Raw genomic sequence first — 16,835 nt, forward strand, 5'->3', positions numbered from 1 at the left:
CGCTAGGATCGGCAGGAATGTTGGGGTTGCCATAGCGTATTTATGTGTCTGTCTGTTCAGATTGAGATCATTGAATTGACCTTCCTTGTCTGTCATTTCTCCGCAAATCTCCGCCTTTAACATTTGCGGGGTCTTCCTGGGTGCGTGAAGGCTTGAAAAAGCGTGGGGTTGCGCCAGGTACCGAGAGACACGGACAGAGTTGCCACAAGGCTGCGTTTTGTTTCTCTGGTTGGCTAGTACACCGGATGCCGAAAAAACACTTGATTATTGTGGATTGAGTGAGTAACTAGATTAAATTAACTCGATATGCTCCTGTTTTCGCACTGTCGATCCCGGAGAATTCCTCTTCGGTGAATTATCGAGAGAGCTTCGTTCTATTTCCCCGGGTGAGCTAAATGTTCATAACCAATCAACACTGTCAATCATCTCAGGGCAAGTCCCCGCATTGTTCCAGAAGCATTGGAAGTGCTTAGAACTAGAGCAGGAAAGAGAGGACGACAAGATCAGGAACATACCTAGACAGAGCATGGGAATAATAGGCGACAGAAGGTGCCAGTAGTGAGTGAACGGCCAAAGTCCACTGGATGTTGTAGAAAGATGAAGAGAAAAAGGAAGAGCGAGAAATGAGAATAGAAAGCGCAACTATTGCTCATAGAGGGCTTGCATGAAAGGCCCATACGGCCGCGATAACAAACAACACAGACGTCAAATAGCATGGGAAGTCAAATCAACATAGAAAACCAACACAACCAATTAAACAACCCCAACAATGGCCCCTCCCATACCTCAAGGCACGTCGGTGTCGCCGGTTGACAATTTCAGGCGATTTCACCTTGTTCAAGGCTATTCTAGTAATTCGAAATATTCTTAGGGTATATAAAAAACTCAGCGTTGGGGTTAGTATGTACCAGGGTCCATGTTAGGGTTTGGATGGTCGTGGTCGGTGATAAGGCGATAAGCATCCCTTTCTGTCTCTCTCTTCTTCTCTCTTACAACATGTCGACATCCAAACTACCCTGCATTCCTTCCCTGCGACGGCAGCAGCTTCATCTGGAATTGTAAGTGTCCCCAAGCCCTGATGCCCTTCAAAATATTCATACCATGCAGTGCCAGTCTGAAGCATGCACCACCACCGGGCGTCTACGTGAGCCTGTCAACCGGCGACCCCACGCTCTGGAATGGTGTCATCTTCGTCCGCTCCGGTGAGTCTCGAAACCGACAATCAGTAACGTTGCGACTGACTGGACCCTCAGGCCCCTATGCGTCCGCCATCCTTCGCTTCCAAATCCGCTTCCCGGATTCCTACCCCGACCTACCACCACTAGTCACGTTTGCGACGGATGTCTTTCACCCATTGATCGTACCCCTGACCACCTACACCTTCAGCACCAACTCGACAAGCGACAACCCGGTCAGTGCAACAGACGAGGAACGACTACCGCCGGGAGGGTTCAGTCTTCGTCATGGGTTTCCACACTGGTTCGGGAGAGCGCGACGCAGCGGCTTGACATCCCAGGCGTCATCGCGGAATGTAAGCGGAAATAACGCCAGCGATCCAACCTCAGCCACGAAGGACTCGAACCCAAAAGAAGATAAAGGAGATAAAAACGAGCAGCGCGTTGCCACAGTGCCGTCAATTGATCAATTCACACAACCAAAGAAGGCTGTGCCCGTACTCGAGATTCTCGAGTATATGCGCTCAACGTTCGACGACGAAGATGTTCTGGACTCCTTGCCGGTCGAGGCTGCTGGGAACCCTGGGGCATGGCACGCGTGGAAGGCGCATCGTGGGGGCGGCACTGGGCCGGAGGATTTGAAACGAGGAGACCCGCAGGCTCGACAGCCGGGAGACTGGCATTGGGATGGCATCTGGGCTCGACGGGTACAGCGTGAGATTGAGACGAGCTACTCGGACCCTATGCTGTTTGGGAATGCCGGTCGTGGGAGTGATGAAGCGGTGAGTTTCTTTTAGTTGCGACTCAAGTTTGCACCGCATGCTAATGAGGCGCGCAGATACGGTTTTCGCGGCTGGACGAGGAGACGCTGGAGTCCGTCAAGGAGAAGGTGGCGGCGATGGTAGAAGGCGGTGCTTAATGATCGATATACCCAATATGACTCGCTCTTTCCTCTCTCTCTTTCTCTCCCTTCTTCTTCTGCTCTCTTCTCTTCTACTTCATCCATCTCCATCCGCACAAGATGCCCAGCACCTTATCCTTGGATTTTAAGAGTTCTGCCTTACTGATCGCATTGGTTCTTGTTCCTATCGTCATCCTCTTCTGCACCGTCGCCATCGCCCTCGCCTGCTCCGAGTTCTGGAGTAACCATCCACACGGTCCATCGTGGTTCTCTCGTCTCTGTCGCCGAAAGAAAAAGGAGGCCAAGGAACGCCAGACCTGGTTCGATCCTGACGACTGCTCCACGACCCGAGCAACCGAGTCGTCCGACATCCCGCTCGAACACGAACGCCCGGTCATCGGACTGGAGCACGTCTAATCGACCGGAAACCATGAAGACCACCATGCCGGAGCCTCTTACCGTCATCAAGCATCGCGTGTCGCATGACAGCAGGTTCAGCTCGTTATCGACTTTGTATTCCTATCCCTCTATTCCTCGTCGGTCTTCGTCACTCGCTGCCAGTGGGAGTTTTGTTTTGAATCAGCTTGCGCCTTCATTGAGAACGAGGACTCCTTCTTATAGCGATTCCTATCGTCTTAAGGTGTTGAAGGTTCGGCAGCCTGGTGGGAATGCCCGAAAACAGGGTATTAGCGAGACAGAAGACCCATTCATCGATCGAGTGAGTGTCTTTCCTCCTTGAATTTTGTCTTTTTGCTGACAGAGAGCAGGGCGCAAATCTCATTGTATCCTCGAGCAAGGACCGGAAAGCCCGGCGTCTCTGCGTTCGCTACAGTACCGGGTCTTATGACTCTCTGAAGTCCCGTCACTCGTCCGGATCAACCTCTGGTGATTCACAACCTCCCACTTTCCGCGAGGTTCGCCGGCCAGACTTGCCGACGCCTTTCTCCAGCAATTCTGGCAGATCTGATCCAATCTATATGCGTCCGTTGGATCTTCCCATGACCTTCGTCAATATGACTCTGAATGCAAGCGCCTCCAAACTCGGTATGGGTCCCGTGTCAACCTGGACCACCATCAACGTGAGTGCCGATGTCAGCCCCATCAACCTCCCCGAAACTACGGCTCTCGCTCCTCTTGACTTGGTCATTCTTCTTGACAATGTGTAAGTGTCGCCATTTGGTGTCTCGTAGTAAATGCTCATTCTATCATAGACCACACACGTCGCTCCACCTAGTAACGCAGATGATCCTCGGGTCTTCGGTCCTGGCCTCGAATCTAGTATTCAACCATGACAGAATCGGCTTGGCTCGTGTTGACAGTAACACAACGTATGGTTTTGAGCTGCTTCTGCCGTTAGGATTCCATCCTTTCGAAGTGTCTCATTCTGTATTGGAAGCCTTCTCACTGCGTGAGCGGATGAACGTCAGCCGCAAGAAGGCTGACTTGGCCCATGCCATCCACCAGCTCTCTCTGATTTTCCGTCTCTCCCCCAGATCTGCTTTCTGTCATATGGTGTTCATTTCTGCGACGCCTCCGGAGCGCCTGTCGATGCCTCTGATTGACGAGGCAATTGGGTTCCATACTGTCGCGCCCCAGCAGTGTCTTCCCTTGGAAAACCCAACACATCCACCTGGCTGGCACATTTCCTATAGCCCCAGCACGGACGACCCACAAACTCAGGAAGTGCACTTCATGCGCAAGGTTTCCAAAATTGTTCGCCAACTTCGCACTGGAATAAACCCTGGAGGCATCTCTGATCTGAGACTTTCTCTACATCCCGGATTTGCCTGTCAGATTCTGTCAATCATTGAGGGTTGTCATCTGCCAGTCCTACGGCCGGGGGAGACTTGGACCGTTCCTGTTCAGGTGGGCTTGGCTGCCAGCAACTCGTGGCATACCTCTCCGATATGTCACGTCACGAAATATCGAGGTCATCATTCAATTATTATCGACGCGTTGATGGTCGAGATCAACGCTTTGTTGAAGGAGTGCTCCGCTGCAGAGATTAGCCAGCATATCTTGACTGCTTGCCTTGATTACAGACATGCGCTGTTACCAGCGTACAACATCGTTCACTTGGAAAGTCACTGCTCAGTTTTTCGAAATGACTCCGCAGCTCCGATTGCATCTTGGGATCCTGAGAAATTCGCAATCCCGTCAGAGCAGGATGACACAGTCAGTATCAGTTTGGGCACGGAAGAGAGTATTTGAATCGTCAACGTCCGTCTGAGTTGTGTTGGTTGGATATTCTTATATTTTTATCGGCTCCCGTTATTAGTCGTCGGTGCATAATTACCATCAGAGTCTTGCAAGTTTGGATAACTGTTTTCATTCATACTCAAGAGTCCAAGTTCCCGACAGCGGTTTACATTCATTGAACACAGATAGATATCTGCGAAAATTCACATCCATAAACTCATACTATCAACATTCCCGCCCCTTACCAAGTCTCCTTAATTAGGTCTGCACACTTCTCTCCAATCCCATACGCTGGCATCTGCGTATGCCCTCCATGCAACGTAGGCATAACACTACAATCCGCAACCCTCAGCCCGGTAACACCTTTAACCCTCAACTTCTCATCCAGAACAGCCATTTTATTATCATCCCTGCCCATAGCACATGTCCCAGCCGCATGGTAACCTATGAACCCCCAGTCAGTACATATCTCCCAAAGTATCACTCACCAAACCCAAGAACTTACAAGTAGTAGCATGCTCCTTAACATAAGGAACCCACTCCTCCCTCGTCTTATAGGTATGGTGCTTCAAATCCGCCGGCCAAGCCCCCTTGACAACATCCTTCGTGCCCGCCCCATTCATCACAATCTCATTCCCAAACCTGCAGGCCTCACTGATAACCAATAAATCGAGCGGATCGTCCAGATAATTACAATCCACAATGGGGTTCTCCATGGCATCTTTCGAGTTTAGAGTAACGCTCCCTCTAGACTTCGGCGCGAACAGCTCCGCGATCATGGAGAAGGCGTGCTTGTTATTAATCGGGAATTCGTTGTACTGTTTCGGGCCGCCGTAGCATTCTGTCGTGAAGAATTCAATGTTGGGTTGGCTGGGTGTGAGGCCCATGGGGTCTCGGCCGGTTGCGCGCGGAGATGTGGTCCAGAGGTCTGAGTCGGAGAGGCGGGAGTCTAGTCGCGCGAATGCGAAAGAGCCGAAGGGGAAAGTGGAAAGAAAGCCCTTTTTCTGTTCTTTCCATTCTGTGTATGTTTTTGTGAAGTTGTTGTCGTGGTAGACGTGGTGGTCGTTTGTTATACCCGGCTTCTCAGTTTCGTAGAACATGAAGACGATCTAATAGTTGGGTCAGTTAGTGTTTGCAGAAGTATTTGAGCTGGTTACTTACTAGATGGTCCATCAAGTTCTTTCCTACACCTGGTAGATCCATTGTGCATGGGATGCTGTGCTTCTCCAGTTCTTCTCTTGGACCGATACCAGACCGGAGAAGAATAGCAGGGCTGCAATATGCTCCACCGGAAACAACAATCTCCTTACGAGCATAGTATGTCTTGGAACTGTCGTCAGAGCTCTTGACCACCACACCAGTTGCGCGGGTCTCATCCGCCTCATGCGTAAAAATGACCTTGTCTACAATCGAGTCAGTCGCGATGGTGATATTCCCCCTATGATTCTTGTTCGTCACAAAATCAGCGCCGGTTGTGCGACTCCCCTTGTACACCGTACGAGGAACATGGCCACAGCCATGCGAAACAGCTCCTGTGCTGAACATATCATGGTTTAAAGGCAGGCCCTGTGAGACGAACGAATCCATCAACAGCTGCGATATTGGAGCCAGGTCATGCGGCTCGGTGTGGAGAGGACCGGTGTAACCATGGCTATCTTTGTCTGCTTTGAACCAGTCCTTGGGATGGAATGTCTCGGCCTGATGGAGGAATGTTAGTTCTGAAACTGCACAATTGTCTAGGTATAAGATCCCTCACCTTCCTCATATACTTGAAGAACTCATCGCCACTCCATCCGTCCAGGCCCCAATCGTCATAATCCTGTCGACAGCCGCGGATGCAGAGCGTGCCATTACATCCGCTGCATCCGCCTAGAAACCGGCCTCTGCTGAGCTTTACCTGGCGGTTATCAACACCAGCCATGGGCGGCGTGATTACATTCCAGTCTGTTTCGGAGTCGAAGAGGTTCGACCATCTGTGCTATGCAGTGAGCTTCGTCCGTGAAATGTTGAGGAGCTACCGACCCGCCTGTCATATGGACATTCTCAAGATCTTTATTATGAGGCCCAGCTTCGAGAAGCAAGATCTTGACATCCGGGTTCTCGGCCAGTCGTCCAGCAACGACGCAGCCGGACGTGCCGCCCCTATGGTCAATTAGCGGACATGTCTGAAATAGAGCTGCTACTTACCCGCAGACAATATAGTCAAATGTACTCTCAGAGTCTTCCACAGAGCCCATGATGTGTGTGTGTAAATAGTCAATTCAGAATAATTCAAAATCTCAATTGTCTCACCAACCACAACCGCGGTCTTTTTATAAAAGTAACACAGGAAGGCGGAACGAGATTCCGCTTTACCCAGAATGAGGGGTTGGTCAGGACAGGGTATACAGTAGCCCTATCACGGTGCAGATGAAACGTAGCCTATGAAAGCGAGTTATGAGCATCCAATAGCCTGTCATTGCAGGGCTTAAATTTAGCGTGAAATTGTGAGGATTAGAAGGCTATGTGAATAGAATATCGGACTTCGTTGATCTTAGGGGCTGAAGAGTGTTCCTGCGATGGTTCTTCCCCGCATATCTATGCGGCTTAGGTCCGCTCTGGGGTTGATCGACCAGTGGGTCGATCAACCCCAGAGCACTGATCGCGAGGAGAGAGCTTCTGATTTGTAGTTGCTTTTACTTAGTTAACTAGTTAATCTTAGTAGGACTACATAGTGTTTTAGTAGGAGCCTCACTTTTGGAAGACTCTCTATTTTACTAGATCCTCATACAGTTGTGTACCTGCTGACCGCGCATCTGCTATGTGTGCACTACCTGCTAAACCGGGTTTTAGTTGAGCGTGAGTCGAAAAAGGTCGGAACGTGGTTCGAGCAACTAATTTAGATGATCATGGGTCGAACTAAGGGTTTTAACCCTGATCGAGGTTCGAAAGAAAGGGGTATGTAGGTCAAATTCTCGAACCACGCTTATAGTATCTCGAACCACGCTCACCTGTGTGCCCTGGCTAAAATATTGTTGGATAAATATCGCGGACATGAACGACGGTTTCCTACCCATCACCTCTGGCCAAATCGCTTCATACATGATGCTAAGTGGATCCAGAAACACTTACTTACAGATGAACTGATTCCGCCGGCTGGCCTCTTCCCACCTTCCACCTCCCATCCGCCCATCCTCCCCCTTTCTCGTCTGTCTCTCGTTGCCCTCTCACCTGGCCAATCTGGCATTCATGGTTTATTATCCTGAAGCCTGTGGCGTGTGCTGTTTGTGTCTTGTCTTGCGATCTCCATCGCTTGCCCTCTTCTCGATCCCACGAGCCGGACCGTCTCTGGGACTGTAACGAAACTACCGATTCCTCCATATCAGAGGAAATGGAGAGAAATTGTGGTGAGAGACAGAAGCAAACTTGTTTACTCAACTATACTTTGATTGTCTCAAGCTAGTTGTATGGTAGACATGATGTAAGAGGGAACCTTTCATAGACCCAACGCGGCTTAGTGCAGAACATTACGTATGGACGCATATATATGGGATTCCCAACCTGCGTTTGCCATCCCTCTCACTCACTCTCTCCACTCCCTCCAATCTCTGTCATCTTGTTCCTGTTGCCAAAATGTCCTCCATCCAGTTTCTCAGCGATTATCACTTCAACAACGAAACGCAGGTCGATTTCAAACAGCCCAAGCACAACACCTGGCGTATCGTCCAGAAGCTGGGCGAAAAATGCAGTCGGGTCGACAAGACAGAAACTAACGGCGGAGCCAAGTCTTACGCTGCAGGCCTGTTCCTATGCGAGAACACCCTCGACACTTCTCGGTATGCCCACATGAGGATTTACATGCAGGTCCCTATGATCGGTACTGAGTATGAGCCGCCGTCCAAGAGAGCTAAGCAAGCCACACAAGTCACTCCCCGGGAGGCGCTTGCATTCCTGAAGTTCAACGAGGAAGGCTCGACCATCACTCCCGCTTTGCTTGGATACAAGGATACGATCCAAGACGATGACATGCCCGTGCCGGGGGAGTTCTTAGTGATCCTTGTTTGGGAGATCGTTCCTGGGCTGCGTTTGGGCGACCATGTTTCCCACAAGCAATTCTTGAAGCTCGATGAGGCGGAGCAAAATCTGATTCGGGAAAACTTCTTGCAGGGTTACAAGTAAGTACAGTTCCTTGGGTTGGCAGAATGGGCTTTTTAACAAAATACTACCAGACGCCTTCGGGAATTCGGCTTCCTTCCCTTCTTCGGCACACCAAAGAACCTGATCTGGGATCGCGACAACGCGAAAGTGTATTTCGTCGATTTCTACCGCTGCATCGAGGTCGGCCCGGGAACCCAGACAGATGACGGGATTCTCGCTGCATGGCATTTGAAGGAACAAACTAGTAGTGATCTTAAATGATGCATGCTGGGATTTGCTAGTGGATGTCTCACTGTACTTCTTGCTATCATTATCATGTCTTACAACTTTGTAACTAAGAAGATGTTTCTACCACAACCCTGAAGATGCATATATATTGTAGAAGGCAAGGACGCCAAATTTGCGCCAGACAAGTTTGAGCTCATTCATTTCAGCAAGCCGCGCTAGGGACTGGTCACTAGCACTGATACTAGCTCCAATGACCACACCAACGACGACACCAACATCGACACTAGCACCGACAACACTAGTGGCAACACTAGAAGTTGACATATACGAGTTTCGAGCGGAGGAAGGGAACGACTAGTTGCCTTTACATCTACTAGGATAGACGATCACAGCATCGCCACAAGCCAAATACTTCAGTGTCTAGTTTGATAAACACCTCGATTTCTCAACGCATCGCAATAAAGTCATGGCAAAGGCCAATAGTAGCTTAGAGGCCTTCCGCGGAATCACTAGATCCACATAGGGTACATCACTATCGTTGATACGCAAGATTTATAGGGCCGTAGTCATTCTACAACTCTTTTGGGGCCTTACAGCGTGGTGTAGCCCTATAAGTAGCAATAAGCTAACTATATAACAATTAAGGATCATTAGAGGGTTCATAAGGATTTAAATGCGCGCGGTACTAATGATTAGTAGTGCGTTTAAAAGCACGTCCGCCGAAGCACTCGAATACGAATTATTCCTTACGCTAATTAACCTCCTTATATAATAAGTTATCGAAGAAATATCTATCCGGATCTAGACTAGAGTACCTTAGACCGTACCTAATAGTCTTAAAACTAAACGGAAGCTAAAGGAGATACGAATCAGAAGGATTATACTACTAAAGGCCTTAAGTAGAAGAAGAGCGGCCTACTGAAGGAGAATTCGAAGCACTTAGGGACAAACTAACGAGAGAGAGCGGGAGAATACTACGGGGACGAGGGGAAGTAGAAGAAGGGGAATAGTGTGGGCTTTTTGTACTTCTGGGCTATGATTTTGTCTGGGGTTGGATACGCTCTTTTCTGTGCTGGCCTCCGTAGCCAGGTTTTCCTTTGTATGACTGTTTATTGCAAACAGCAAATCTGGATTTGGGACACCAAGTTCTGCTTAGATTTGGAAGAAGTGCCTGCATAGCCACAGCACAACTAGTTAGGCTCCATCAGGTTAATAGAACTTTGATTGATTGATTGATTGATTGATAGATAGATAGAAGGCAAGTGCCGCCATTAATGTTGATATACCTTTGCTGTTAATCTTCTGTTTTCTTCTTCTACCACTTCGTCTCTCACCACTTCCTCTCACACGCTAGCTTTTCTTCAAGAAAACTCAACACAGCCTTCTGCAACCATGTCACAGGTCAACTCCAAGGAGCTGATACAAAGAGCTCTTCCAGAGCTCCAGCTGACCCAGTTTGGTACGAAATCTCCAGCCTGGCACAGCATTAAGTTTCAGGGTCGCCTGGTTCAGTGGCCCAATTTTCGCCAACATGTTTCTCAGAGGTACCGTTCTGAGAATTGGGCCGGAACCGCGTTATCCTACAAGACCCGTGTAAAATACACAACTGATGCTAATCTCGAGAGCGAGAACTTTAGGGTGGGAGATGAGCACGGCGTGCAGGGCAGGATGGCCCACGGCATTGGCCATCATCTCAACGCCATCTTCACGACGCAGAAAGTCGATCTGATGCTGGCTGATTTCAAATGTTCGGCTATGGCTACCGCATACTCCAAGGTTCCAGATATGGCGCTCATCACTAGGACTGGATCTCTGAAGGCAGTTGGCGAGCTCAAGACTCCGTGGATCGAAAGCCATGATCTCGGGAAACTGGAACTGGAGACAGATTTCCTGCCTACAGAATTCGGCCAAGTTGCTTCATACATGTATGATATCAAGACCAACTACGCATTCCTTTCAACCTACAACTACACCATTTTCTTGAGGAGTATATATACCAACGGACAATGGGAGCTTCAATACTCCCCCTCGATTCATTTTACGTCTAGCTGGGGCAACTCAACGCCGACTCTTTCGGTTTCAGTGAGGCAGTGCTTCTACCATTGGGCCCTACTTGCAGGGGCCGTCCCCCTACACGCCTTGACAATGAGTGACCATATGTCGCGGGAAGACTGGGCTGACACCGTGACTGCCTAACTTCGAATGGTGTGTAGTTCTGGTTCCGCTCTGGGGTTGTGAATTTTCTACTCATCCCGAAATGGAGTTTCTGATTTGTATTTGTTTTCACTTTCTCTTGGGGGGATTATGGAGATCTTAGTGGAGGCTCTGCTTTTCTTTGGGAAATTGCGAATCATCAATCTTGTACCTACCTTTCATTATCATACTCCATCAAATGGATAATATCTCATAGTATTTCATTGTGACCCCGAAAAAGTATCCAATCTAGGCGCATTACCATCACTATCCTCACCTCGTTTCGTATCCCACACCGGCTCGCCATCATCATCAAACACAGCCCACTGGAAGAACGAGCACCCCTGCTTCCCAGGCGTGAACGAAGCATGACACATCCACATGTACTGGCCCCTCGTTTCCTTCTTCCGTTGCGCACACCGCAAGATAGCATGCACTCCACACCGACATCGCGGCGTGTATCGAGGGTGGAGAGAATCACGGTACCATCGATACGTGACGTTGATACGCCGGTTTCCTGAAACAGGATGCGGAGATATAGTCTGTGCAGGCGTGATGGCGTGTTTCCATTCTTCTTGCATCTCGGCGTGCATGACTAGGAGAGAGTTGTGGGGTAGGTGGATTGATATTTGGCCTTGGGCGTCTGCGCGGGTAGAAGATGATGATGCTTTTCGATCACCGGAAGGGGACTTTGCTTTTTCTTCATCTTCTGTGTTCTCCTCTTCTTGGGGAATAACTCGACGAACTCGAAACTCTCGCTCAACTCCCAAGCTCAGACTCCCTATCACCGGGTGTGGGCCGAGATAGGTCAGTTCGTCGGAATGATACCCCACACTCTCCTGCGGACCATCGTAGCAGTTGACAAATGCCGCGTTGGGTTTCCATTCCTTCGGAGACTGATATTTGAGCTTCTTGCCATCGGGATATACATCCCGGATCCGTTTCTGGATCTCCTCATTGACAGTCCGCTGGACTGTGCGCGAGACACGACGTAGTTGCGGGGTCGCCTGCCGCACATTTGACCGGTAAGTTCCGCCGTAGGTATATTCTGATGTCTGCTGTCGGAGTTCTTCAGGCGTGGATACATACACGCTGGTGGTGTGTGGGCTGTGTACTGTGCGGTTGAAAAGCTGGAACTCGTATCGTGAGAAATGTTTTGACTCATCGAGTAGCTCGAGGAGGAGAGCGTTTGCTTCCTCGGCCGGGAGGAAGTTGTGGATGATTGTGCAGGGTGTGTAAGCAGCGATGTCCTCTAAGCTGTAGAGGTGTAGTGTCTTTCCTTTGGTGGTGGGTGGTATTCTTTGCTTGCTTGCGTTTAGGGGGACGAGAGATCCATCTTTGCTGGTTGTGAGAATGTGAGATGATAGAGATGTCTGCACGCCAAGTGATGATGGCCCGGAAGCAGCCCGCTTCTTGGAAGCCGGTGATGGTCCCGGTGATTTTGCGGGATCTTGCGAGGATAGCAGTGATGATGCATCCTCTACGGACCCGTTGCAGGACACGAGGATATCCAGCAAGTCATCTTGCTTGACTGCGGAAAACAGCGATGCCAGGATGGCCAGTTTGACATCGGTGGAATCTTCTGTTTCATCGGCTGGATGAGAGAATCGGGGCTTCTTCTTAACAAATGCATCCATCACATACTACTTCCTTACCAGGAGGTAAATGTTGTTCTGGGCTGGGAGGACAAACACGAGCAGACACTGTATCTTATCGGCACATGATGTGATGCCTCGCAAAGTGACCAATCATAAGGCCTGTTCATACATCATTCGATTCTCTCGCTCTAAAGTACACAGGATGCAAGTATATTCCTATCGCTATAAACTCCATTTACCCTGTCCCAAATAAATACGTCCCTCGCGGTGATATTCCTGCAGATGCCGCATTTGCCCCAGACTTTTAAACACCTCAATCAACGCCGTCAAGGCCACCATCGTCCACCCCCGATATACACCCCGATAATCACCCGCACCATCCGTCTCGCCATCCACATCGACCTCGCAAATATAGGGCTGATCCCCAAGCCTCGAGTCCGGGAAATTTTCCTCGACCAATTTGACCCAACACCGATCTATATCAGCATCCTTTGCCGCCCTAGATGACCGATCCAGCTCTCCCTTAAGGTGCGAAAGCACCATATCATCCACCATCAAACACACGCGGAGTCTACTTGGCAGCTCGATCGCGGGTATGGCCAGCGACACCTTGAAATCATGGAATGCGTTGCGTACGCCGTCCTCGTCTAACCCGTTGTACATTTCCGCGCTGAAGACCTTGGAGGAGTATGTATTCTTTAGCACCTGGAGCTGCTTGTCTGAGCCGGGTAGCTCGCGGGCTATGGAGTGGCTGATGGCGTCGTTGAGGCAGCGCAAAAAGACGCGGAGGAGGCGTTTGCATTCTGGGGCGTAGGTGGTGCGGTAGACGACTGGCCCCCAGGTTAAAGTGAGGAAATCGCGCTCAGGGCCTTGGGGAAGGGAGCGCAGGCCTGCGGATGAGCCTAGTCGGTAGACTTCTTGTTGGAGAAATAGGTTGGCTGGTGATCTGAAATCCTCGGGTTCTGCCATGGTGGGAGTCGCATTTGAGTGCAGCTTGAACAGAAAGGGAAATCCGGGCTTATTTGATATTTGCGACAGAATAGAAGAGTGTCGGGTATGCTGGCATTGAAGATGTGCTGTTCAGGCCATTCATGGCGTCATAGCCACTCCATGCGACTGAGAGGCAAGACTGATTCTCTGGGTCTGACTAACCATTGTTTATTGCTGATAAGCTTAATATGGAGGCAATTCAAAAGGCCTAGGTTTAGCTATTTGTCGAATGTCAATTTGCCTGGGGAAAAAATAATGTTGACGTCAAGATATATATATACTTCGAGACGGCCAGTCCTAATTAGCTCAACCAGCGCTTTTCCGATCACTCAATATTGAATAATAGCTGGCTACACCACCACGACAATAATAGTTGTAGCCATTTACTTTGATCTCTTTCATTCGTAGACAGCAAAAATAAATACCAAGAAACCAGGCAGATATGCAAAAAGAGAAATGACAAGAGTGGGATTCGAACCCACGCCCCTTTCGAGACACGGAGATTGATGTTAACCAATCGGATTCGGGTGGACCTGAACCGTGCGCCATAGACCAACTCGGCCATCTTGCCAGACGATATCAGGTTCGACCTCGCTGTGTTTCATCAGTCAAAACAAAGAATCTACCTCGGCATCCCATCTGATCCTCCCCGCAATGATGCCGATGCCACTCCGACGACGCCGCCATGCTCTCTGACGGTTACCTGCTTTGTTGATTGATACCCTAGACTACTGCTGAGCAGGCTCTCACTTCTTCTCTTCTGTTTCTTTCTTTGTTTTTCTCCTTGGAGCCGATCGGTCTCCCCGATCACCTCTCTCGATATGCTCCATTTTCGCACACAGGGCTACAATGGCTGTGCGGTCAAGTACTCGCCCTTCTTCGACAATCGTCTGGCTGTAGCCAGCTCCGCGAACTTTGGTCTGGTCGGCAATGGACGATTGTTCATCCTCGAGCTGACCCCGAACGGGATTGTGCCTGTCAAATGGTGAGTTCTCCGGTCTTCCCCGCGGCTTCCACTAACAACGGGGCCCAGGTTCACAACGCAAGACTCCCTCTACGACCTCGCCTGGTCCGAAATCCACGAGAACCAAGTCCTCACCGCATCAGGCGACGGCAGCATCAAGCTCTTCGACTGCACAGCGAATGACTACCCCGTCCAAAACTGGAAAGAACATTCCCGCGAAGTGTTCAGCGTAAACTGGAACCTCGTCGCCAAGGACCGCTTCTGCTCCAGCAGCTGGGATGGCACAGTGCGCGTGTGGTCGCCGCATCGCCCGCAGTCCCTCCTCACGCTCCCCACACACAGCTGCACCTACTCCGCCGCCTTCTGCCCACACAACCCAGACCTGATCTCCTGCGTCACCTCGGACTCGTACGTGCGCGTCTTCGACCTGCGCACGCCAGCCTCCGCTTCAAACCACCTCTCCCTCCAGATCCCCATCCACGCTGCCCCTGCGGCGTCCTCCATGCCCGGCAGGCCGCCGGGCATCCCGGCTTCCACACCGCCGGCCGAAGCCCTCACCCACGACTGGAACAAGTACAGGCCGACCGTCCTCGCAACGGCGGGCGTGGACCGTGCCATTCGCACATTCGACATTCGAGCCCCGCAACAGGGCCCAATGGCTACCATGCTCGGCCATGAGTACGCCGTCCGCAAGCTGACGTGGTCGCCTCATTTATCGAATGTTCTGCTCAGCGCGAGCTACGACATGACCTGCCGCGTATGGAGTGACCGATCCGACGCGGCTTCGGTTGGAGATGTAGATCTCATGCGCGCTGGGCCCGCTGGGCCGGTCGTCGGTGCGGAGCTGGGGCGGATGGGCAGACATACTGAGTTCGTCACCGGGGTGGACTGGTGTTTGTTTGGGAGTGAGGGGTGGTGCGCCAGTGTGGGATGGGATGAGAGCCTCTATGTGTGGGATGTGCGAGGCGTTATGTCATGAATCGAACTGGTATCTCTCTGGTTGGTTGGCTTGCTGTGCAAGCAAGCAACCCGAGTATGTATAGACAGATCTCTTTGCTACGGATGAATCTTTCTTGTATGATATCTGGCGTTGCATCTTCATATAAGTGCATTGCATGGACTTGATTCTCAAAATCTATGCCTGTTTTTCTTTTTAGGATTCAACTTCCTCAAAAGTTGAGTTGAGAGAATCCATCATCATAAACGTCGTACCTCTTATACATGACCTTTTTGTCTTTTCCCAGTCTATTTTCCACCCAACCTCGACTCCACCTTCTGCCTCTCCTGCGCCTTCACCGCAGCAATCTCCTCCTTGGTCGCATTGGCCCGTACATGCGCCTGGTTAAACGGATTCTCCTCGCTCTTCTCAAACTCCTTCCTGCAAAGCTCAATGCGCTGCTGTCGCCGCAGACCGGGATTCTCTTCCTCAATCTCAGGAAGTCGTCGCTCCTCAAACGCCGCATAGGCAGCCTTGAACCGACGTTCCGGGTGCCGATCAATCTTGCTGTTGTCCTTCTCCGTCAAAGACAGCGCATCCAAGGCATTGTCGATACCCGTAGCGCTGAGTGAAGATCCCTTCTTGCCAGCAGAGCCGTCGTCCAGCTGTGAAAGATCCAATCCCCGTGTTTTCTTCTGTGCGGTCTTGGCGCCGCCGCCTTTGGGTTTCGAGGGCTGCGATGCTTCTTCGGCGGCGAGTTGGGCGTCTCGCTCGGCCTTCTTGCGCGCTGCTTCCGCTTTCTTGGCTTCGGCGTCCTCTCTGTTATGGACAGATTAGTTTCATCAATGGATCACGCATATTCAGCTCAGCTCATGCTCGCTCACTTCTTGGCGTTGGTCTTCGATCCCTTCGCCCATTGCTTGTCCTCCTCTGCGCTGCGCTTGGAGTCTTCCGCAGCCTTTTTACTGGCAGCCGCTTCGGCTTTCTAGGGAAATGTTAGCATTGTTGTCACTTAGGGATCATGCCCGGTCGTTTCAAGGACTGTGGCAATCGTGGCGGGGGCGGGGTTGCAAGCATACACGAGCGTTGCCGGCGGCTTTCTTGGTATTTTCACCGGCGGCTTTCTTGCCTCCCATCTTTTGGTGGTGTATGTGCTTGGTTGGATGTACTGTACAGGTGCTGGAGAAAGAGGGAGATTGAAAGACCGCGGGAAAAGTGAGTCGAGTGTGATTTGATAGATCAGTCCATCCACGAAGCGATTATGCCGATTCCGAGCGAGGCGGTGGGAAGGGTGACTAAGCAGGTAAACCGTGAGACGAGAAGGTGAGGAAAAGGTGTTGTATTATCTAGGAAGGGTTTTTTCCCCGAAAATAGGGTAGATTGCTCCCAGTCCTATTAATCGCGACGTCACTAAGGATCACCTTCACTCTGATACGATTTGTTATAGTTCGTGGCGGTGTTCTTCAGGCACGCATCCGGGTTCCTTCCGCAAATTGCCATTTGTCATCCACCC

General features: G+C 50.6%; 10 protein-coding genes across 10 annotated transcripts; 6 read left to right on the forward strand and 4 right to left on the reverse strand.

Moving 5' to 3' along the window:
• Positions 1-996: 996 nt before the first annotated feature.
• On the forward strand, positions 997-2,094 carry N7474_004770 (putative ubiquitin-conjugating enzyme; the record flags this gene model as incomplete). The annotated part of the gene is made up of 4 exons (XM_057196185.1): positions 997-1,058; positions 1,108-1,202; positions 1,254-1,957; positions 2,014-2,094. The coding sequence occupies 4 exons, from the start codon at positions 997-999 to the stop codon at positions 2,092-2,094; spliced, it is 942 nt and encodes a 313-aa protein (XP_057053581.1).
• A 102-nt stretch (positions 2,095-2,196) lies between these two features.
• On the forward strand, positions 2,197-2,493 carry N7474_004771 (uncharacterized protein; the record flags this gene model as incomplete). The annotated part of the gene is made up of 1 exon (XM_057196186.1): positions 2,197-2,493. One exon carries the CDS (start codon positions 2,197-2,199, stop codon positions 2,491-2,493), a length of 297 nt encoding a protein of 98 aa, XP_057053582.1.
• A 13-nt stretch (positions 2,494-2,506) lies between these two features.
• Positions 2,507-4,287, forward strand: N7474_004772 (uncharacterized protein; the record flags this gene model as incomplete). The annotated part of the gene is made up of 3 exons (XM_057196187.1): positions 2,507-2,794; positions 2,844-3,238; positions 3,288-4,287. The coding sequence occupies 3 exons, from the start codon at positions 2,507-2,509 to the stop codon at positions 4,285-4,287; spliced, it is 1,683 nt and encodes a 560-aa protein (XP_057053583.1).
• Positions 4,288-4,516: 229 nt separating this feature from the next.
• On the reverse strand, positions 4,517-6,512 carry N7474_004773 (GMC family oxidoreductase; the record flags this gene model as incomplete). The annotated part of the gene is made up of 6 exons (XM_057196188.1): positions 4,517-4,719; positions 4,781-5,384; positions 5,437-5,973; positions 6,032-6,248; positions 6,298-6,417; positions 6,463-6,512. The coding sequence occupies 6 exons, from the start codon at positions 6,510-6,512 to the stop codon at positions 4,517-4,519; spliced, it is 1,731 nt and encodes a 576-aa protein (XP_057053584.1).
• A 1,375-nt stretch (positions 6,513-7,887) lies between these two features.
• Positions 7,888-8,673, forward strand: N7474_004774 (uncharacterized protein; the record flags this gene model as incomplete). Its single annotated transcript, XM_057196189.1, has 2 exons — positions 7,888-8,429; positions 8,484-8,673. The coding sequence occupies 2 exons, from the start codon at positions 7,888-7,890 to the stop codon at positions 8,671-8,673; spliced, it is 732 nt and encodes a 243-aa protein (XP_057053585.1).
• Positions 8,674-10,032: 1,359 nt separating this feature from the next.
• On the forward strand, positions 10,033-10,836 carry N7474_004775 (uncharacterized protein; the record flags this gene model as incomplete). Its single annotated transcript, XM_057196190.1, has 1 exon — positions 10,033-10,836. The coding sequence occupies one exon, from the start codon at positions 10,033-10,035 to the stop codon at positions 10,834-10,836; it is 804 nt and encodes a 267-aa protein (XP_057053586.1).
• Positions 10,837-11,054: 218 nt separating this feature from the next.
• N7474_004776 (putative CUE domain protein) lies at positions 11,055-12,470 on the reverse strand (the record flags this gene model as incomplete). Its single annotated transcript, XM_057196191.1, has 1 exon — positions 11,055-12,470. The coding sequence occupies one exon, from the start codon at positions 12,468-12,470 to the stop codon at positions 11,055-11,057; it is 1,416 nt and encodes a 471-aa protein (XP_057053587.1).
• Positions 12,471-12,653: 183 nt separating this feature from the next.
• Positions 12,654-13,400, reverse strand: N7474_004777 (uncharacterized protein; the record flags this gene model as incomplete). Its single annotated transcript, XM_057196192.1, has 1 exon — positions 12,654-13,400. The coding sequence occupies one exon, from the start codon at positions 13,398-13,400 to the stop codon at positions 12,654-12,656; it is 747 nt and encodes a 248-aa protein (XP_057053588.1).
• An 842-nt stretch (positions 13,401-14,242) lies between these two features.
• pex7 (putative peroxisome biosynthesis protein (Peroxine-7)) lies at positions 14,243-15,364 on the forward strand (the record flags this gene model as incomplete). The annotated part of the gene is made up of 2 exons (XM_057196193.1): positions 14,243-14,406; positions 14,455-15,364. 2 exons carry the CDS (start codon positions 14,243-14,245, stop codon positions 15,362-15,364), a joined length of 1,074 nt encoding a protein of 357 aa, XP_057053589.1.
• Positions 15,365-15,630: 266 nt separating this feature from the next.
• N7474_004779 (DUF1014 domain protein) lies at positions 15,631-16,458 on the reverse strand (the record flags this gene model as incomplete). The annotated part of the gene is made up of 3 exons (XM_057196194.1): positions 15,631-16,141; positions 16,207-16,307; positions 16,402-16,458. 3 exons carry the CDS (start codon positions 16,456-16,458, stop codon positions 15,631-15,633), a joined length of 669 nt encoding a protein of 222 aa, XP_057053590.1.
• Positions 16,459-16,835: the final 377 nt, after the last annotated feature.

The sequence above is a fragment of the Penicillium riverlandense genome (assembly GCF_028828495.1).
Source record: "Penicillium riverlandense strain IBT 135883 chromosome Unknown utg000003l_segment0_segment0, whole genome shotgun sequence".
Classification (NCBI taxonomy): Eukaryota; Fungi; Ascomycota; class Eurotiomycetes; order Eurotiales; family Aspergillaceae; genus Penicillium; species Penicillium riverlandense.